Source organism: Morus notabilis, unplaced genomic scaffold (genome assembly GCF_000414095.1).
Source record: "Morus notabilis unplaced genomic scaffold, ASM41409v2 Scaffold888, whole genome shotgun sequence".
NCBI lineage: Eukaryota > Viridiplantae > Streptophyta > Magnoliopsida > Rosales > Moraceae > Morus > Morus notabilis.
This window is the reverse complement of record NW_010367841.1, coordinates 529,921-544,809: the sequence shown is the minus strand read 5'-3', so window position 1 is coordinate 544,809 and position 14,889 is coordinate 529,921. Positions and strand designations below refer to the sequence as shown.

Genomic DNA, 14,889 nt, shown 5'->3' with positions numbered 1-14,889 from the left:
TTTTATAACATTAAAATGATACTTTTAAATTTTAAAACACAATTATTTAATTTTTTTTAAAATATAAAATGTCAAAAATATCATTTTACTTAACTAAACACAAAATAAATTTAAAAGCGTAATTGTCAAATATTTGAAAAGAAAAAATTTTTCTTTAAAAACATCTCAGATCCAAAAATAAAAGGAAGAAACATTCTTCCCATTCCTTTGTCAAAAACCCAGAAAAAACTAATTTTAAAATTTTAATCTTATTCATTTTACCGACTTAAATTTAAAATTTAAAATTTATTACAATAAAATTTTTTTAAAATTAATCACTTATTTTTTATTATAATAAAAAAATTTTAAATTGCATTTTATCTCGAATTATCTAATCGAACGGCCTTTTGTGTTGTGTTTTGCTGCAAGTTATGCTGAAGAATCGCCATTTCCCATTCCTTTGTTGAAACTTTGGGTTGTGTTGTTAAAATGGTGTTGTTTCCCATTCCTTCGCTACCAGATCCCGTCGCCGTTCATCCCTCCCGCCGCCGCCCACCTGCCCCGCCTTCGAAGCCGAAGCCATCACAAGCATGGCGAAAAGGTGGTGCTTCTTCTTCTTCTTCTTCCAGCTGGGCGGGTTTGATAAGGTGGAGGGAACCTGATCTGGTGGGAGAGGAGATGGAAAAGGGAGGCTGGGCATATCTAGATTATACAGATCTGGGTTTTACCGAGGAAGAGAAAAACCAAAACTTTGCTATGTTCAAAGATCTGGGTTTGTTACGATCCATCGAGAACTCTTGAAACTTAGAAATTTTGTTATGATTTATCTGGGTTTTCCCAAAGATGTGATAATTTGTTATAAAACTTGGACCTAGTTCAAGGAGACATCCCTGTAGCACTAATGAGTCTTTTGAAAAGGTCAAATTTAAGTTTTTGTTTTTATTGCATAAGGGGGCTGATTTGATTTCAATTTTTCTGGGGATATAAAAGCAATGATGTTAGATTAGCTCATGAGGTCAAGTGCTGCAAAGTGTGTGAGAAGAACAGAGAAGAAGAAAAGGAATATCCGTTTCTTTAGGGTGCGTTTGAAATTGATTCCAAAACGTTTTTATTTTCTGTACGAAAATGAAAATAAAAACGTTTTTAGTTTCATTTTTGAATTATTTCTAAAAATACGTTTGGTAGTTTTATTTAGAGATTGATTTCAGTTTTAAAAAAAATTGAAACTGCGTTTGGTGGTTATTTTTAAAAACATGTAATAATATATTAAATAAATAATATTATTAAATATATTAAATAAATAATATTATTAAATATATTAGATAATAATATATTAAATAAATAACATTATTAAATATATTAAATAATAATATATTAAATAAATAACATTATTAAATATATTAAATAATAATAGATTAAATAAATAAATATATTAAATAAATATATTAAATAAACATATATAATACAAAAACAGTTTCGGAAAAGAGGGAAGAAAATGAAAAAGAAAAAAAAAAGTGAAATCCGTTTTTTAGAAAATAGAAAACGAAAACGAGAAAATGAAAACACATTTTTTTCGTTTTCTGATTTCCACAAAAAGACAAAAACGTTTTTGGTTTTTTTTTTTTTAAAAAAATTGCACCAAACACGTTTTTAACACCCGTTTTCATTTTTTTGCTTTGAAAACCGTGAAAAACGAAAATGAAAACGCAAACAAACAGGCCCTTAGTTTTGGCTTTCACATTTGATTGTGGTATAAGAAAAGGAATACTTGGGTTTGTTTGTGGTATTATTAAGAATTAGAAAGAATAGATCCGTTTCTTTTAGTTTTGGTTTTTGTGGATGATCTGATTGTTTGATTATTGTCTTTAAGCTTTTTTTATTTTATTTTATTTTTCCGTTTTTAAAAGTTTTACACATTTTCATTATTATTTTTTAAATATGTAATTTTTAATTAAATAAATAGAAAGATAGAAATGACAATTTCGCCTTGTTCATTTCACCGATTCGAGTTTTCAGTTTTAGGTTTTTACAGTAAAAAGCTCTCAGAAAATGTCACATCTAACTTTTTTTGTTACAGTGAAAAGCTCTAAAAAAATGTCACATCTCAACTCGAATTAAAAACTCGAATCCACAAAGTGAACGAGGCCTGTCTTAATGTACAAAAAGGCCTGAATGTACAACTTTTTTTTTTAAACATTAAGGTATCATGTTAATATTATGAAAAACACATAATAACAATTTAATATTTTGCTATAACAAAGTATTAAATTAATTTGATCCTACATCCTAATTGGCCTTTAACAATATTAAATAAAAAAGCAAAGATTTGCTTTTTTTTTTCATATTCACGTCCTTTTTTTTTTTGTGTGGCTCATGGCCTTTAATAATACAAAAAGCAGAGAGACCACTTTTTCTTTGTAAACGAAAAGGCAAAGATTTGTTCATTCGAATTCTACCAAATAAAAAGCATATATTTTCATTGTACATTACGCGCATAATGGATTGTCCAAAGCTGGAAGCAATTAAAGAGCGAAACGTGTTATTATAACATGGAAAATACAGACCATGGAAAAAACATGATTCCAGAAAGGCATATGGCATCTATCATTTATGGGCGTACAAAAGTATCATTTTGACAGTCATTAATTCAAACAAACCAGCAAATTAATTAATTAAGCATCTGTTCTTTGCAAATTAACGACTTCTGTACCACTTAACGTGAACCATGAGCCACTCTTGGATAGGAAAAGTTGATTTTTACCGTGTTTGGAATTGATCTTATTTTTATTTTTTATGTTTTTTAAGAAAGAAAAATGAAAACGTTTTTAAAATAACATTTAGTGTAATAAAGATAAAAAATAAAAATAAAAACTATTTTTTAATTTAGTGTAAAGAAAAAGTTTTTCATTTTTTATTTTCGTTTTTTCCTCTCTTGAGCAAAGAGAAAGAAATAGAGATATTAATATATTTTTTTATACTAAAAATAATCTCTTAATAAAATTATTAAACGCATTTTTAAAAATAATTTTTGTCTAAGATAAAAAACGTTTTTATTTTTATTTTCATACAAAAAATAAAATCATTTTAAAACGAGTTTCAAACGCACTCTTTGTTTTTAAATGATTATCTTTCTGCCCATAATAATCCAGATCAAAACTCCAAAGAAAGGAAATAATTCTTGCCTTGTGGGCATTAATGGGCCTTTCTTTTTTTGGCATTGAGGTTGGAATTGTTCTAGGGAACAGCTTGAGCTTAACATGAACAACTTTTAACTAAACAACGGTTGCAGATAGATAGAAATTCATGATTTGTACGTTACTTTCTTTATTATTTTTTATATTTATTATTTAACACATAAATTTTACTAATATAATATATTATTATTTAAACAAAGAATAAACTAATGAAGTACATGTGTCAAATAATAAATGTAAAAAGTAATAAAAAGAGTGACGGATAGAATGATATTAGTATTTCTCTTACATCCACATTACGCCTTTACTTCCAATTATCAAAGAAGTACTCCTGAACGCAATCTGAATCTTATCCATCCATGTGCAAGGTATCTTAATGCATTCAAATATTGGCTTTTTAATTCTTTGGAAAAGCATATAATTTTTTAGGCCAATTTGATACCCACGCACTTTTGTTCTTAACTTCTTCAAACCACTTTAGCACCATTGGACAATATACTAAAAATATCAATTATGCACGTTTTTTAACTATCACATCTTTAGTATCTAGTTAGTATTTACTGTTGATTCATTTTCCCTATTGAATTATATTATCTGCTTCTAATTTAATTGGCACTCTAATAAAACATACATTACCGATAATAAATGCACTCCTCTACACAAAGTATTGAGTTCCATTTTATCAGACCTGTTGGGTTTGCTTATTATCTTATTCCCTTTTAAAGACTTAATCACCCTATATTTTCAAATGAAATTCAACACAAGGATGATATGCATGGATTTTAAGAGATATAAAATATTTATATAAAAAAAAAACCTTCTCAAATTTATCAAATTTGATTATGCGACGAATCTGAGATGTAAAAGATAAATCTTAAATTTATTGTTATCTAGTACCTTATTAAAAATTTCAATAATTTATTCTTAATTTTTACTCAGTTCAAAAAATACTATCTATCTTATTCTCTCAAAATTAAGGCCATGTTTAGTAGCTTGTAATGTATAAGGTGTATTGTATTGTATTACCATAATACAATAAGGTGTTTGGTGTTGTGATGTATTGTATAAGGGGTCAAAATAAAAAATTTAATAATTTTGGGTTAAAATATAATTTTTGATAAATTTTGGGGTGAAAATATAATTTTTTAAAAGTTTTAAGATCAAAATGAAATTTTATAAAAATTTTAGGGTTAAAATGTAATTTTATAAAAGTTTAGGGTCAAAATGTAATTTTATAAAAGTTTTGTCATCAAAATGTAATTTTTAATAAATATAAAATTTGCATTGTGCCCCCTAAATTTTTTAACAATTATAGGGTCTGGCATGACTTTATGTCAACCCGATCCCGATCTCTAGGCGTGCCCAATCTCGACATGAATTATTAATCCACTATGAAATAATACAATAAAATACATTAAAAAATGAACCGTATTCAATAATATGACATATACCATATTAATTTACCATCCATATTAGTTTATACAATACGATAGTCATACTAAACATTGTATTATTGTATTATTATAGTGCTCTAATACGGTCAAACAAATATGCCTTAAATGTCTGATGCCTGAAATAAAACAAGTGCATGTCTCATAAGCCATTAATGAAAATAATCCAATCATATATAGGGCCAGTTTGGTAGTGCTGTAGATTTTAGAAAAATTATTATTAACTGTGCTAAAAAAAATAGTCGTTACAAAAAGCAGTTGAGTGTTTGGTAAACTGTAATTATACAAGTATTGATTTCAGGGTATTATAGGTATTATGAAAGTTTCATTAATTATACTTCAAGGTGATTGCCGCACAATTTAAAAGTTAAAGTTATCTTTGGATGCTTCTGATTTTGACCATAAATTCTTCAAAAATTCTTTAAGAATCACTTTTATAATTTTTAACAAATATAAATTTCAACTATGAATAGCTAGAGAATTAATTTTAAGCTCTAAAAATTAGTACTAAACATACCCATAATTTAACAAATACATGTATGCTTTAGCAATAAGTAACCCGTGTATATTAACTTCCAACTTAAGTTTTCTTTTTAATTTTTCATTTTAGTAAAATAAATAAAAAGAAATAGAAAAAGAACATGGAAGCCTATAAATAGAGAGTTGAACAACAAAAGATCACACTTCAGCCTATGAATCTCATCACTTAGGCATATTTGTTTCACTCATCACTTAGGCATATTTGTTTCACCGAGTTTAAATTTTATTACAGTTAAATTTTTTTAAAAATAATCACATTTTTTTTTATTATAATAAAATTTTTTTACATAAAATTACATTTAAATTTTAATTAAAAATTTAAATCAGCCATTTAAACCGTCCCGTCAAAACCACCACTGAGATTACATTACTAATTGTTTTTTTTAATTTTGATAACCAAGACAGTCGGAAAGAGATCAAATCCGAAAGAGACGAAGAAAATGTCGCCGCAGCAACACCACAACCACAAGGCAGGCCTTCCAAAGCGGATAATCCTGATGCGCCACGGCGAGTCTCAGGGCAACCTCGACGGCGCCGCCTACACCACCACCCCCGACTACCGGATCCCCCTCACCGACAACGGCCTCGCCCAGGCGAGTTCCGCTGGCGCCCGCCTCCGCGACGTCGTCTCCGGCGGCGGATGTGCCAAGTCGTGGCGCGTTTACTTCTACGTGTCGCCTTACGAGCGCACACGCTCCACGCTCCGGGAGGTCGGGAAATCCTTCTCGAAGAGGCGCGTGATTGGCGTGCGGGAGGAGTGTCGGATAAGGGAACAGGACTTCGGGAACTTCCAGGTTGAGGACACAATGAAGGCCACCAAGCAGACCAGAGAGAGGTTCGGAAGATTCTTCTACCGTTTCCCCGAGGGCGAATCGGCTGCCGACATTTTCGATCGCGTTTCGAGTACGTTTCTTTTCTCTTCCTTACTCTTATTTGGATGAAAAACCTTGAATTTATTCTGGTTAAATTAGAAAAGCGCATGTTTGAAACTTTAATATAAAGGAATGATTTTGGGATCATTCATTGTACCATAATTTGGATAAAGGGAAGGTCTATTCTTCATAGCCATTGAAGGTTTTACTGATATATTGTTATAACTATCTGGTTCATGTCATGATTAAAAGCCTCAATAATCTGGACTCTGGGTCTAGATATCATTCAGTTAGAAAACTAGTGCGTTGAAAATTTTGGTGAAGCTGATAAGCTTGAAGGAATCACTAAATTGTGAGCCTTGTTCTGTTATGATCAGCTTTTAGCCCCTAATGAATAATGATGCATATGTGGAATTAATTATATTTGAACCATGATTATTTGGGTTCTGCTACAGCGTGTTTTATCTTACAAAAAGAATTCTGAATTCAAAAATTTTCTCTCTCACAAAGTTCCCACTAATGAACGAGAATCACTGATTTGAATATATGCTCCAAACGGGTCCTAAGATTTTAAGAACGAAGCTGTTGCTTAGAATAGTCATATAATGTAAATATGATTCGGTCTTAAAATGGACATAATGGCATCAAGAGTTGACATTTGAAAATTAGGGCCCTGGAAACTAAAACTGGCTTTGCTTTGACATTTGGGAAAATTATGAATATTTTTGGAAAATTCAAGTCCGAAATAATACTTCTTCAGAGTCTAACTTCCAATAAATGAGTCTACTCACGTTTCGTAACCAAAGGAGTGTATTAACCAGTTGAACTCAAACTTTTGCAGGTTTTCTTGAATCTTTGTGGAGGGACATAGACATGAATAGGCTTCACCGTGACCCTACAGATGAACTGAATCTTATAATCATCTCTCATGGGCTGACATTGCGAGTCTTCCTCATGAAGTGGTTCAAGTGGACAGTCGAGCAATTCGAGCAACTGAACAATCTTGGCAACTGCAAGTTCCGAGTCATGCAGTTGGGATCTGGTGGAGAATACAGCCTGGCAATCCATCACACAGAGGAAGAGCTACTAGAATGGGGCCTTTCTCCGGAGATGATAGCTGAACAAAAATGGCGAGCTGGTGCCAACAGAAGTGATTGGAATGAAAAATGCCCTTGGTATCTCGACTCTTTCTTCGACCAATTTGCTGACTCAGATGACAGTGAAGAAGATAATAAATGTGACAAAAATAATCACACAATTCAGACACTCAATTGATTCTTTTGAGTATGCACCATTACCCCTCAGTTTGGTTGGAATTCTTTTGACTTGATCTGTACTTGATTGCTGTGTATATTAACGTCTAATGTTTAATTACAGTAACTTCCCAATATCATACATGAAAGTTCTTAAAATGGGATTGGATTAAAGTTATCTTGATAGAAGAAAGTTCTATATGTTTGCAGACTATATAGAAATGTTATATACAGTGTCTTTGCTATTTAAAGGTCTGTACTTCGCCTATACTAAAGCAAAAATCTGCACTGTTAGTCTATTTATTTACCGGGCGCAAATTTATTTCCATGACCTTGGTCCCTTCAAGATTTACCCCCAAAAAAAAAAAAAAAAAAAAAAAAAAAAAAAAAAAAAAAAAAAAAAAAAAAACTGATTTTTGAAAGAGAGTATTGAAATGCGAACAAAAATTTTGCGTTGTAATGTCAACTCAAACTGAGCGTCGGAGACCCCTGATCATTCATTATACAATCTAGTTACTGAAACAACAACTATTTGTAAACTATATTGATGGAAAACAATTGAGGATAGAAATTTATTCATGAAAACAATCTTCTGTTGGGTTTCCAACCAAGCTCAAGAGCTCGTTCCTCCCACAATGCCGAAAGCCTACGCTCTTCTACAAGCTCTGCTTCTGCTCCCTCCCTTGCTTCTTCACAAGTTTCTACTCCCACGTTGCACTTTTCGCCTTCTTTCTGGTAGTGTGAAGAGGCTATTCTGGCTTCCAAAACCAATGCCCTGGTGTGTTCCAAGCTCCTATTGGCTACAGTTTTGTGCAAATCTAACTCTTCAAGTGTCAAAGTTAGTAAATCCTTTCTCAATTCCTCACTCAATTCTGGAACATCTTTACCACAGTCTGCAAATACAAGTCAATGGAGAATGTTATACTAACAGAACATTATTCCTTTCTTTTAAACATTATTTACACAAACGCTTATTTGCTTCCATATCTTACTTACATATATGGGTCTTTAGGTTGCTTTAGGTATTTCCACTTCTACACGCTCTTTTGTGCATAAATTCAAGTAGTTCTTACGGTAAAAATGTATTACCCTACATTTTTAATCTTTGTGTTCAAAGTCAACTATACTTCAATTGAATCTCCCTTGAATTTTGGGTCAGGTTTTTTTTTTTCTTTGGAACTTATATTAGATATAGAAGCTAGCACAAAACTAATTACAAGACAAATGCCAGATGACCAAAGTACCAACTGACCTGCTAGTGAGATGTTGGGGAAACCTGCATCAGGATAACAACCAATCAGCAAACAGCCAAAAAAGTATCTTCAAGTGAAAATATTATTATTATATAATCATCCCAACCATGAGAGCTGACACACCAAAATATAAAAATAAAGCTCAGAAAACGAAATTCTACAACTTGACAAATAATTACATGAGAATTCTGTAGTAAAGTACTAAACAATACCATATTAGTTGGACACAAATTACATACCGTTAGATTTAAGTGATCATATACTTTTCTTAATCTAATACAACTTTATTGAAATCTGACGACTTAAATACAGTTTCCTATTGATTTTTATTTTATTTATTTTTGCTAGAAACAGTTTCCTATTGATTATTGTCTACCACAGAGTTCTCCATAATACCAAAAACTTCCATGACGAAAATCCAAAACGGGAGAAAAAGGTGAAACTATCAGAACTTCCACTTGACTTGATCAAATCAACATTCACTCGGCTTAAAAACAGAACAAAATTTTCTAACCATAATTCACCACGTCTTAAATAAAATCATTTAAGAAAAAGAAAAGGACATGACAGATTGTGTATCAAAGACTCAAAAGTGAATCTAATTCTAACCTGAAGGCATTGGAAAGAAATCGTCAGAAGAGCAATCACAAAGGCATTGTGGACATGAACCTTGAGTTTTGGAGTTGTCCTTCAACCGAAAGTACCATATTGGTCCTATGTTGTACACAACCAAACACACACAAAACACAATCCACACTGTCCTCAAAACGCCACGACTACTACATACTCTCTTGTCTGCTGAATGAGCCATCTCTTGTTTTTCTTCTTTTTTTTTGTCCTCGAAAGCGACAAAAAAACAAAAACCCTTACTTTGATTCTTTTATTTGAGCAACGTAAAACGACCCAAGATCAGATAACTTCTATCTCATATGCACTTTAATGCTTTTTCTCGGAATGCGTGTGATGGTAGGGAAATTAGTAGAGAAATATCTGACTCAGATAGTGAAAATGTGCGTGATGAAATGATAACAAAACCGATAATTTTGACTAAGCTCAAAATTATTGGAGCAGTTTTTGCTTGAGAGAGAAACCCTTTGCTTTTTCCGGGAAAATAAAGGAGACCCAGATCCCAGGAAAGTGTAAAGGAAGGGATTTATAGGTTTTGCAGAAAGAAAAGGGACACTGACAGTGGGGGAAAAATTATTCTCTTTGAATTCGCCTGATGAAAAAGCGTTTATGTTAATCATTATGTTTGGTTTTTTTTTTTTTGAAGGTAATAATTTCTAATTTTGTTGGTTACTTGTTTTTGGCCTTTGGGATGGGAACAATAAGATTTTTCTGGAAGTTAGGATCAGCCAATCAGGATGATTCTGATCTCGTCTGGATTTTAAATCACGTGCATGTCGTTCTCTCTCAGCGTCCCCACATTCTCAGTATGAAATGTATAAATAAATAATTTTTTTACAAGAAAATAAAAGAAACAAGTTAATTGTTGTTTTATTTTCAAAAATAGGAGGGTTAGTTAAAATTTTCATTTAAACGTAAAAAGGAGATTTTGAAGCAAGAAGAGAAGATGAAGCTGGGAACAAGGTTTTGTTTCTCATATTTTATATCAGATTCTAATTTTATATCATTAAAGATCTGAAAACGCATTTCCCCAAAAACCTTTAATTTGCTCCAACAAAACTAACATTGAAAAAAAAAAAAAAAAAAAAAAGGAAGGAACTTGATTTCAACTTTTTATTGCATTCACTATCCGCGCAACAAAATTCATAAAGTTTTCAAATTGCAAATAGAAATGATACAACAGAAGTTAACCAAATGAAAAGCTTGATTAGTGGTTTTAGTTGAAACAAAACATCACATCAAGTTTTCATGTTGTGATTAACTGGCTTTTCCTTTGGCAAAAAAAAAAAAAAACAAAAACAAAAAACAAAAAAAAAACAAAAAACAAGAACAAAAAGGAAAACAAAAACCAAAGTAGCTTATTCCTGTTTTAGATTTGACTTGGGGTTTAATAGTGTATACAGAATTAAGATGATCCTCCTCTTTTATTTCTTTATTTTTTATTTTTTTAAAACAAGCAAGCATTATAAGCGTTGGACATTGCATCACTCTTTGCAACTCAAAAAATATTTTTATTATCACAAGTTTCGCTCATACTTATTTTCAAGAAGGATTCAAGACAATGCACTCTGCTTTAACCAACAGTTTTAAACCCAGCAACTTCCCAGATATAGTGCCTGAGAATAATGAGGGTTAATTACTGAATTGTTGGCTTTCATATATTGATCAAATTAGAGCAACTTGAAAAGCGGCTTCATCAAGTCAAGTATAAACTATCTAAGACTGCAAATCCTGCTGCAACGCCACCTTCATCCGATGAAGAAATCTTTGTCCGCATTAGATAACCGCATTGCTCGTTAATAATCACCTTATCTGTGTTCCTGCACATTCAAATCCATTAATGTCGTCAAAAGCAAACCTAAATTGATGCAGGGGATGTTCCTCCTCTTGTTGGTTCTTAGTTTCAATATGACTTTAATCTTGTCTTGTAATAAGTGGAAGACTTTGTCGTTTGGGTTTGTGTCGTTCGCGTCGTTTGTATTAAGCCTAAACGGCCTGTCGTTCCTTATTTTGGCTGCTGGTCGTTTAATGCTTAAGACCAAGGGTTAAGTCAGTCGTTTGTCTCACTAAATGATGGATTCCTCTAGGTTTTATTTCCTTGTGCTGAGGCCGTACGCAGCTGGGGGATTTTGGTGAATGAACATTGGGTTGAGACCCTTCTTTCTTTGAGTTTTCCCTAATTTCTCTTCATTTTTTTTTCCTGGTGTTTGAATCTTGGTTAGAACATGTTTCTGTCCAATTTCTCCTAACCTGCAGCTCACGGAAGGCTTCTATGCCATAAATGAGATGCATCCAGTAAAAAGAACCATATTTTGGCAAATATAAGTAGACTTTTACCTTAAGTAAGCACCATATAATCCTAGTTCTGATATGGCATCATTTTTGTGACAAATTCCGTTTCGCAGCAAAAACGTGGAAGAAACGGTGGGGAAAATCCTTTGCATAAGGATGTAAGCAGCATCTTCTTCTGTGCCTTCCTTCTGCAGTCTTGTAAGCATTTCCCTCACATCATTGCCGTAGATATTATTTCCTGCATTGCAGTGATGGATAAATCATTAGTTAATGATGGGATACTTGCTACAACAATATCGAAGCAAATTTGCAAAAGTATGGAACCTCCTCCTTCTCTTTGGGGTTTCATGACAAACAACTCTGGTCTTTCAATGGCTTTCCTGACTATATCTGAATCATCCAAACTCCATAAGCCTGCGAAGCATTTTCGCAGTTTGGCAATATCCTCTTTGTTGTCAAGGAACCTGCTTTAGCAAAAAGGATAAAGAAGCTTCTACATTATTCGATTATATAACCACTCGTCAGCTACTTAATATAACACAAATATAACCTATTGAAAGCTTCAAACAGGACCTTCATTATGTTTTAGCTAGTAGGCATGCCATTCGGTTTCTTAATTTAAGGCAATATGACTAGAAGGCAAAATGATAACTACGGATAATTCCCTGAACATGAACGCATTTAAAACCTATGCCTATATATTATGTTTCCAGTTGAAACATCATTTATATTCAAGCATCCTTTTGGCATTTTGCTGCGAAAATCAAGTACTGACAGGCAATAGCTATACCTTTCAAGCACATCAGGCTTTGCAAGTTCTTGCTGAATCTTCTTTGTCCCTGCTAGATGATAAGATATTGATGGACACTTGATGGCAGATGACTGCTCCATGAGTAGCCTGGCTCTCCACTCCTGCAAATTGAACAACCACAGCACTAAAAGCCATTTAACAAGAAAATTCATTTATAAACTAACAACAGAACTTATTGATCAGATATGAGGATTTCCAGCTGATTAACAACAGCTATGATTCAGTAAAGAAAAAATATTAAAGTACGGCAAGAAGAGTTGCTTACCGATTCAGAAGGATAGTCAATTGGTGTATACCCCGCTCTGAAATATACGACTGCAATAGCTTGGCCATCCCTGAAAATGCAAAGCTTTTCAGACGTCAAATTTAGACAGTGATCCACAATACTGAGCGAAAACATAAAATTTTCCACGGTTAGGGCTACATACAAGGTCAATGTTCCATCAGCTTGAAGTTCCCCTTCCGCATCAATTTCTGCCAAAGTTCTCCGAATACTTCTAATGTTGTGTGTGTCATAAAGTTGAGGAACATACCTTCTGATAAACTAAACTCCACTAAATAACTTGCCCAGTAAATATTTTGCCAAAGAAATTATTTTGATAACTTTGGAATAGAGAAGCGGTTTCGTCCCCCACACCCACTACTTCCCAGAATGAAAAGCCTGGCGTGACAACAGTTATTGAGATGTGGCCTAGTAAATCATATCATATTTAAACCTGCCTCCCCTTTTCCATCTTCTCTCTTTCTATTAAAGAGAAATGTTGTAAGCATTACTAATTTTTCAGACATGAGAAGTTATTTAAAAAAAAAAATGACAAAACAAAAGGATATCTTTCTTTCAACACTGAAGAAAGCCAATGTTGGTCATACATGTTACGTTCGTCAGCTTGAACCACAACCATGACTGCAGACCTGGAAAGAAAATGTCTTTAGGATTAGCTGTCCATAAGATCCGTTCAGTAAAAAAAATTCACACACACACATGCAAGCACGCTATTTTGTCAGTCTAACCTGGGATTATTATACTCAGTCCAAGCTTTAGCCAATGCATCTGCAAACTGACTGACAGAAGTGTTTCCAGGAATTCTTTTGGAATCTAATCGAAGAACTTCTCCATAACTATCAAGTAAACTCCTGGAAGACCACCATATCACGTTTAGAAATACTACACCACATAATGCTAGCCTTGAAAAAGCTATCATCAACGTTTTTGCTGCTAAGAGTATCAGTATGGCTTCTCGAATTATAGTACGCCACTAAGTATGGGTTAGAAGATTAGGATGACCGTGCTGCCATTTCATGGATAAGGGTTGAATCCAGTATTACAACAATCTAAAACAAATCTAGAAAACCTCAAAGATAATTACTTGAAGTCTTGAACATTCAAATGCAATTATAGTATTACTAACCTGTGAAGCTCACTGACAAGACCAGTCAAACCAGCGAATGAAGACGAAATTGTGTTCATCTCTATTTGGAGGAGAGATTTAGTCTGTTCATCAAGCATATAATCTGAGCGATGCAAACCCAAGCGTATATCCTGTGCAAGCCATCAAAAAAGATTACAAATAATATTTTCATACCCAACTTTCTTAGACACAGAAAAAAGTTCAACATTATAATCTTGAACCCAGAAATAAACAACTTGATCCCCAAACTTGGTCAGATGTGTACTATATAAAGTTCAAAACTTTCCGTTATACACTTGCCTCTTTCTTGCCGATCTCTATCATCTTGGAATGAATATCTAGAAGTCTTGAGGTAAAGCCATCCACTTTCTTAGTTCTGTGGTTTGAGTGTATCTTATCATCAATATCAACCAAAGAAAAAAAGAAGAAACTAACAATACAAATACATGCACAATGTGTGTGTGTGTGTGTGTAGAAAGACAGAAAGAGAGCACCTGGATAGTGAGTCCTGCAGAAATTTTGCATCCAAACTGACTCTATCAACAAGTTCATTAAATATTGGGGCAACTTCACATGCTTGTTTCCAATGACTTTCTGGGAATGGCATTGGCAACAAAGCAAATGGGGCATGGACCATTCCAACACCAGGTACTTTTCCTGATCTCTGTGCTTCATAAGTAACTCAATATCAAAATCAACCCATAACTTTATAGACAAATGCAATGCATAACACAAGTCTAAATTCAAAGTGATAACACCAGAAATTATTAATGGAAAAAAAAAAACCAACTTTAATCTCTCAAAAAATAAAAAATGGTAGCTTTAAGAGAAAAAGTACCAGAATAATCATCAGATATCATATCACATCGACAATTACAACATTTAACAGGAATAAAATAGTGGGCCCGCCAATCTACAACAGCCACTGACCTGAACAGATTTGTCGCCAACAACAAGACCATGAAGAGAGCTCCAAACGAGAGCATCGTAAACCATCTTGTCAACCAGTTTTTGATCGATCCCATGAAAATCCAACGTGGGTTTCGAGGCAAATCCTTCTTGGGTCTCCATGGGTTCGACTTTCCCAGACTTGAGAGGCAAAGATTGTGAAGCTTGGGACATGATCCTGATGGGTTTTGGGATGTGGGTCTTGAAGATTTGGTTGGTTGGATTGAATCCCAAAGAAGCTTTTGGTGATTTTGATAGAT

General features: G+C 33.1%; 3 protein-coding genes across 3 annotated transcripts; 1 reads left to right on the top strand and 2 right to left on the bottom strand.

The window, feature by feature from the left end:
* The first annotated feature begins 5,504 nt into the window (after positions 1-5,504).
* Positions 5,505-7,637, top strand: LOC21403547 (phosphoglycerate mutase-like protein AT74). Its single transcript, XM_010113563.2, has 2 exons — positions 5,505-6,067; positions 6,878-7,637. The coding sequence occupies exons 1-2, from the start codon at positions 5,605-5,607 to the stop codon at positions 7,309-7,311; spliced, it is 897 nt and encodes a 298-aa protein (XP_010111865.1). The 5' UTR covers positions 5,505-5,604; the 3' UTR covers positions 7,312-7,637.
* A 108-nt stretch (positions 7,638-7,745) lies between these two features.
* Positions 7,746-9,756, bottom strand: LOC112094543. The gene is made up of 3 exons (XM_024175713.1): positions 9,152-9,756; positions 8,542-8,565; positions 7,746-8,182 (listed from the first exon to the last, which is right to left on the bottom strand). Exons 1-3 carry the CDS (start codon positions 9,351-9,353, stop codon positions 7,866-7,868), a joined length of 543 nt encoding a protein of 180 aa, XP_024031481.1. The 5' UTR covers positions 9,354-9,756; the 3' UTR covers positions 7,746-7,865.
* An 828-nt stretch (positions 9,757-10,584) lies between these two features.
* On the bottom strand, positions 10,585-14,887 carry LOC21403546 (glutathione synthetase, chloroplastic; the record flags this gene model as incomplete). The annotated part of the gene is made up of 12 exons (XM_024175690.1): positions 10,585-10,989; positions 11,507-11,699; positions 11,786-11,925; positions 12,252-12,373; positions 12,538-12,607; positions 12,701-12,781; positions 13,104-13,184; positions 13,284-13,406; positions 13,682-13,812; positions 13,982-14,057; positions 14,176-14,345; positions 14,612-14,887. Coding segments are annotated over 12 exons (1,587 nt in total), but the record flags the coding sequence as incomplete, so codon positions are not given.
* Positions 14,888-14,889: the final 2 nt, after the last annotated feature.

What these genes read in the sequence shown, in the direction of transcription:
- LOC21403547 (XM_010113563.2), top strand. Translation starts at nt 5,605, where the DNA reads ATGTCGCCGCAGCAACACCACAACCACAAGGCAGGCCTTCCAAAGCGG. An exon ending in CATTTTCGATCGCGTTTCGA is followed by an intron (nt 6,068 to 6,877) that starts GTACGTTTCTTT and finishes AAACTTTTGCAG; the next exon opens with GTTTTCTTGAATCTTTGTGG.
- LOC112094543 (XM_024175713.1), bottom strand. Translation starts at nt 9,353, where the DNA reads ATGGCTCATTCAGCAGACAAGAGAGTATGTAGTAGTCGTGGCGTTTTG. An exon ending in TTTCTTTCCAATGCCTTCAG is followed by an intron (nt 8,566 to 9,151) that starts GTTAGAATTAGA and finishes ATCCTGATGCAG; the next exon opens with GTTTCCCCAACATCTCACTA. An exon ending in CCCCAACATCTCACTAGCAG is followed by an intron (nt 8,183 to 8,541) that starts GTCAGTTGGTAC and finishes TTGTATTTGCAG; the next exon opens with ACTGTGGTAAAGATGTTCCA.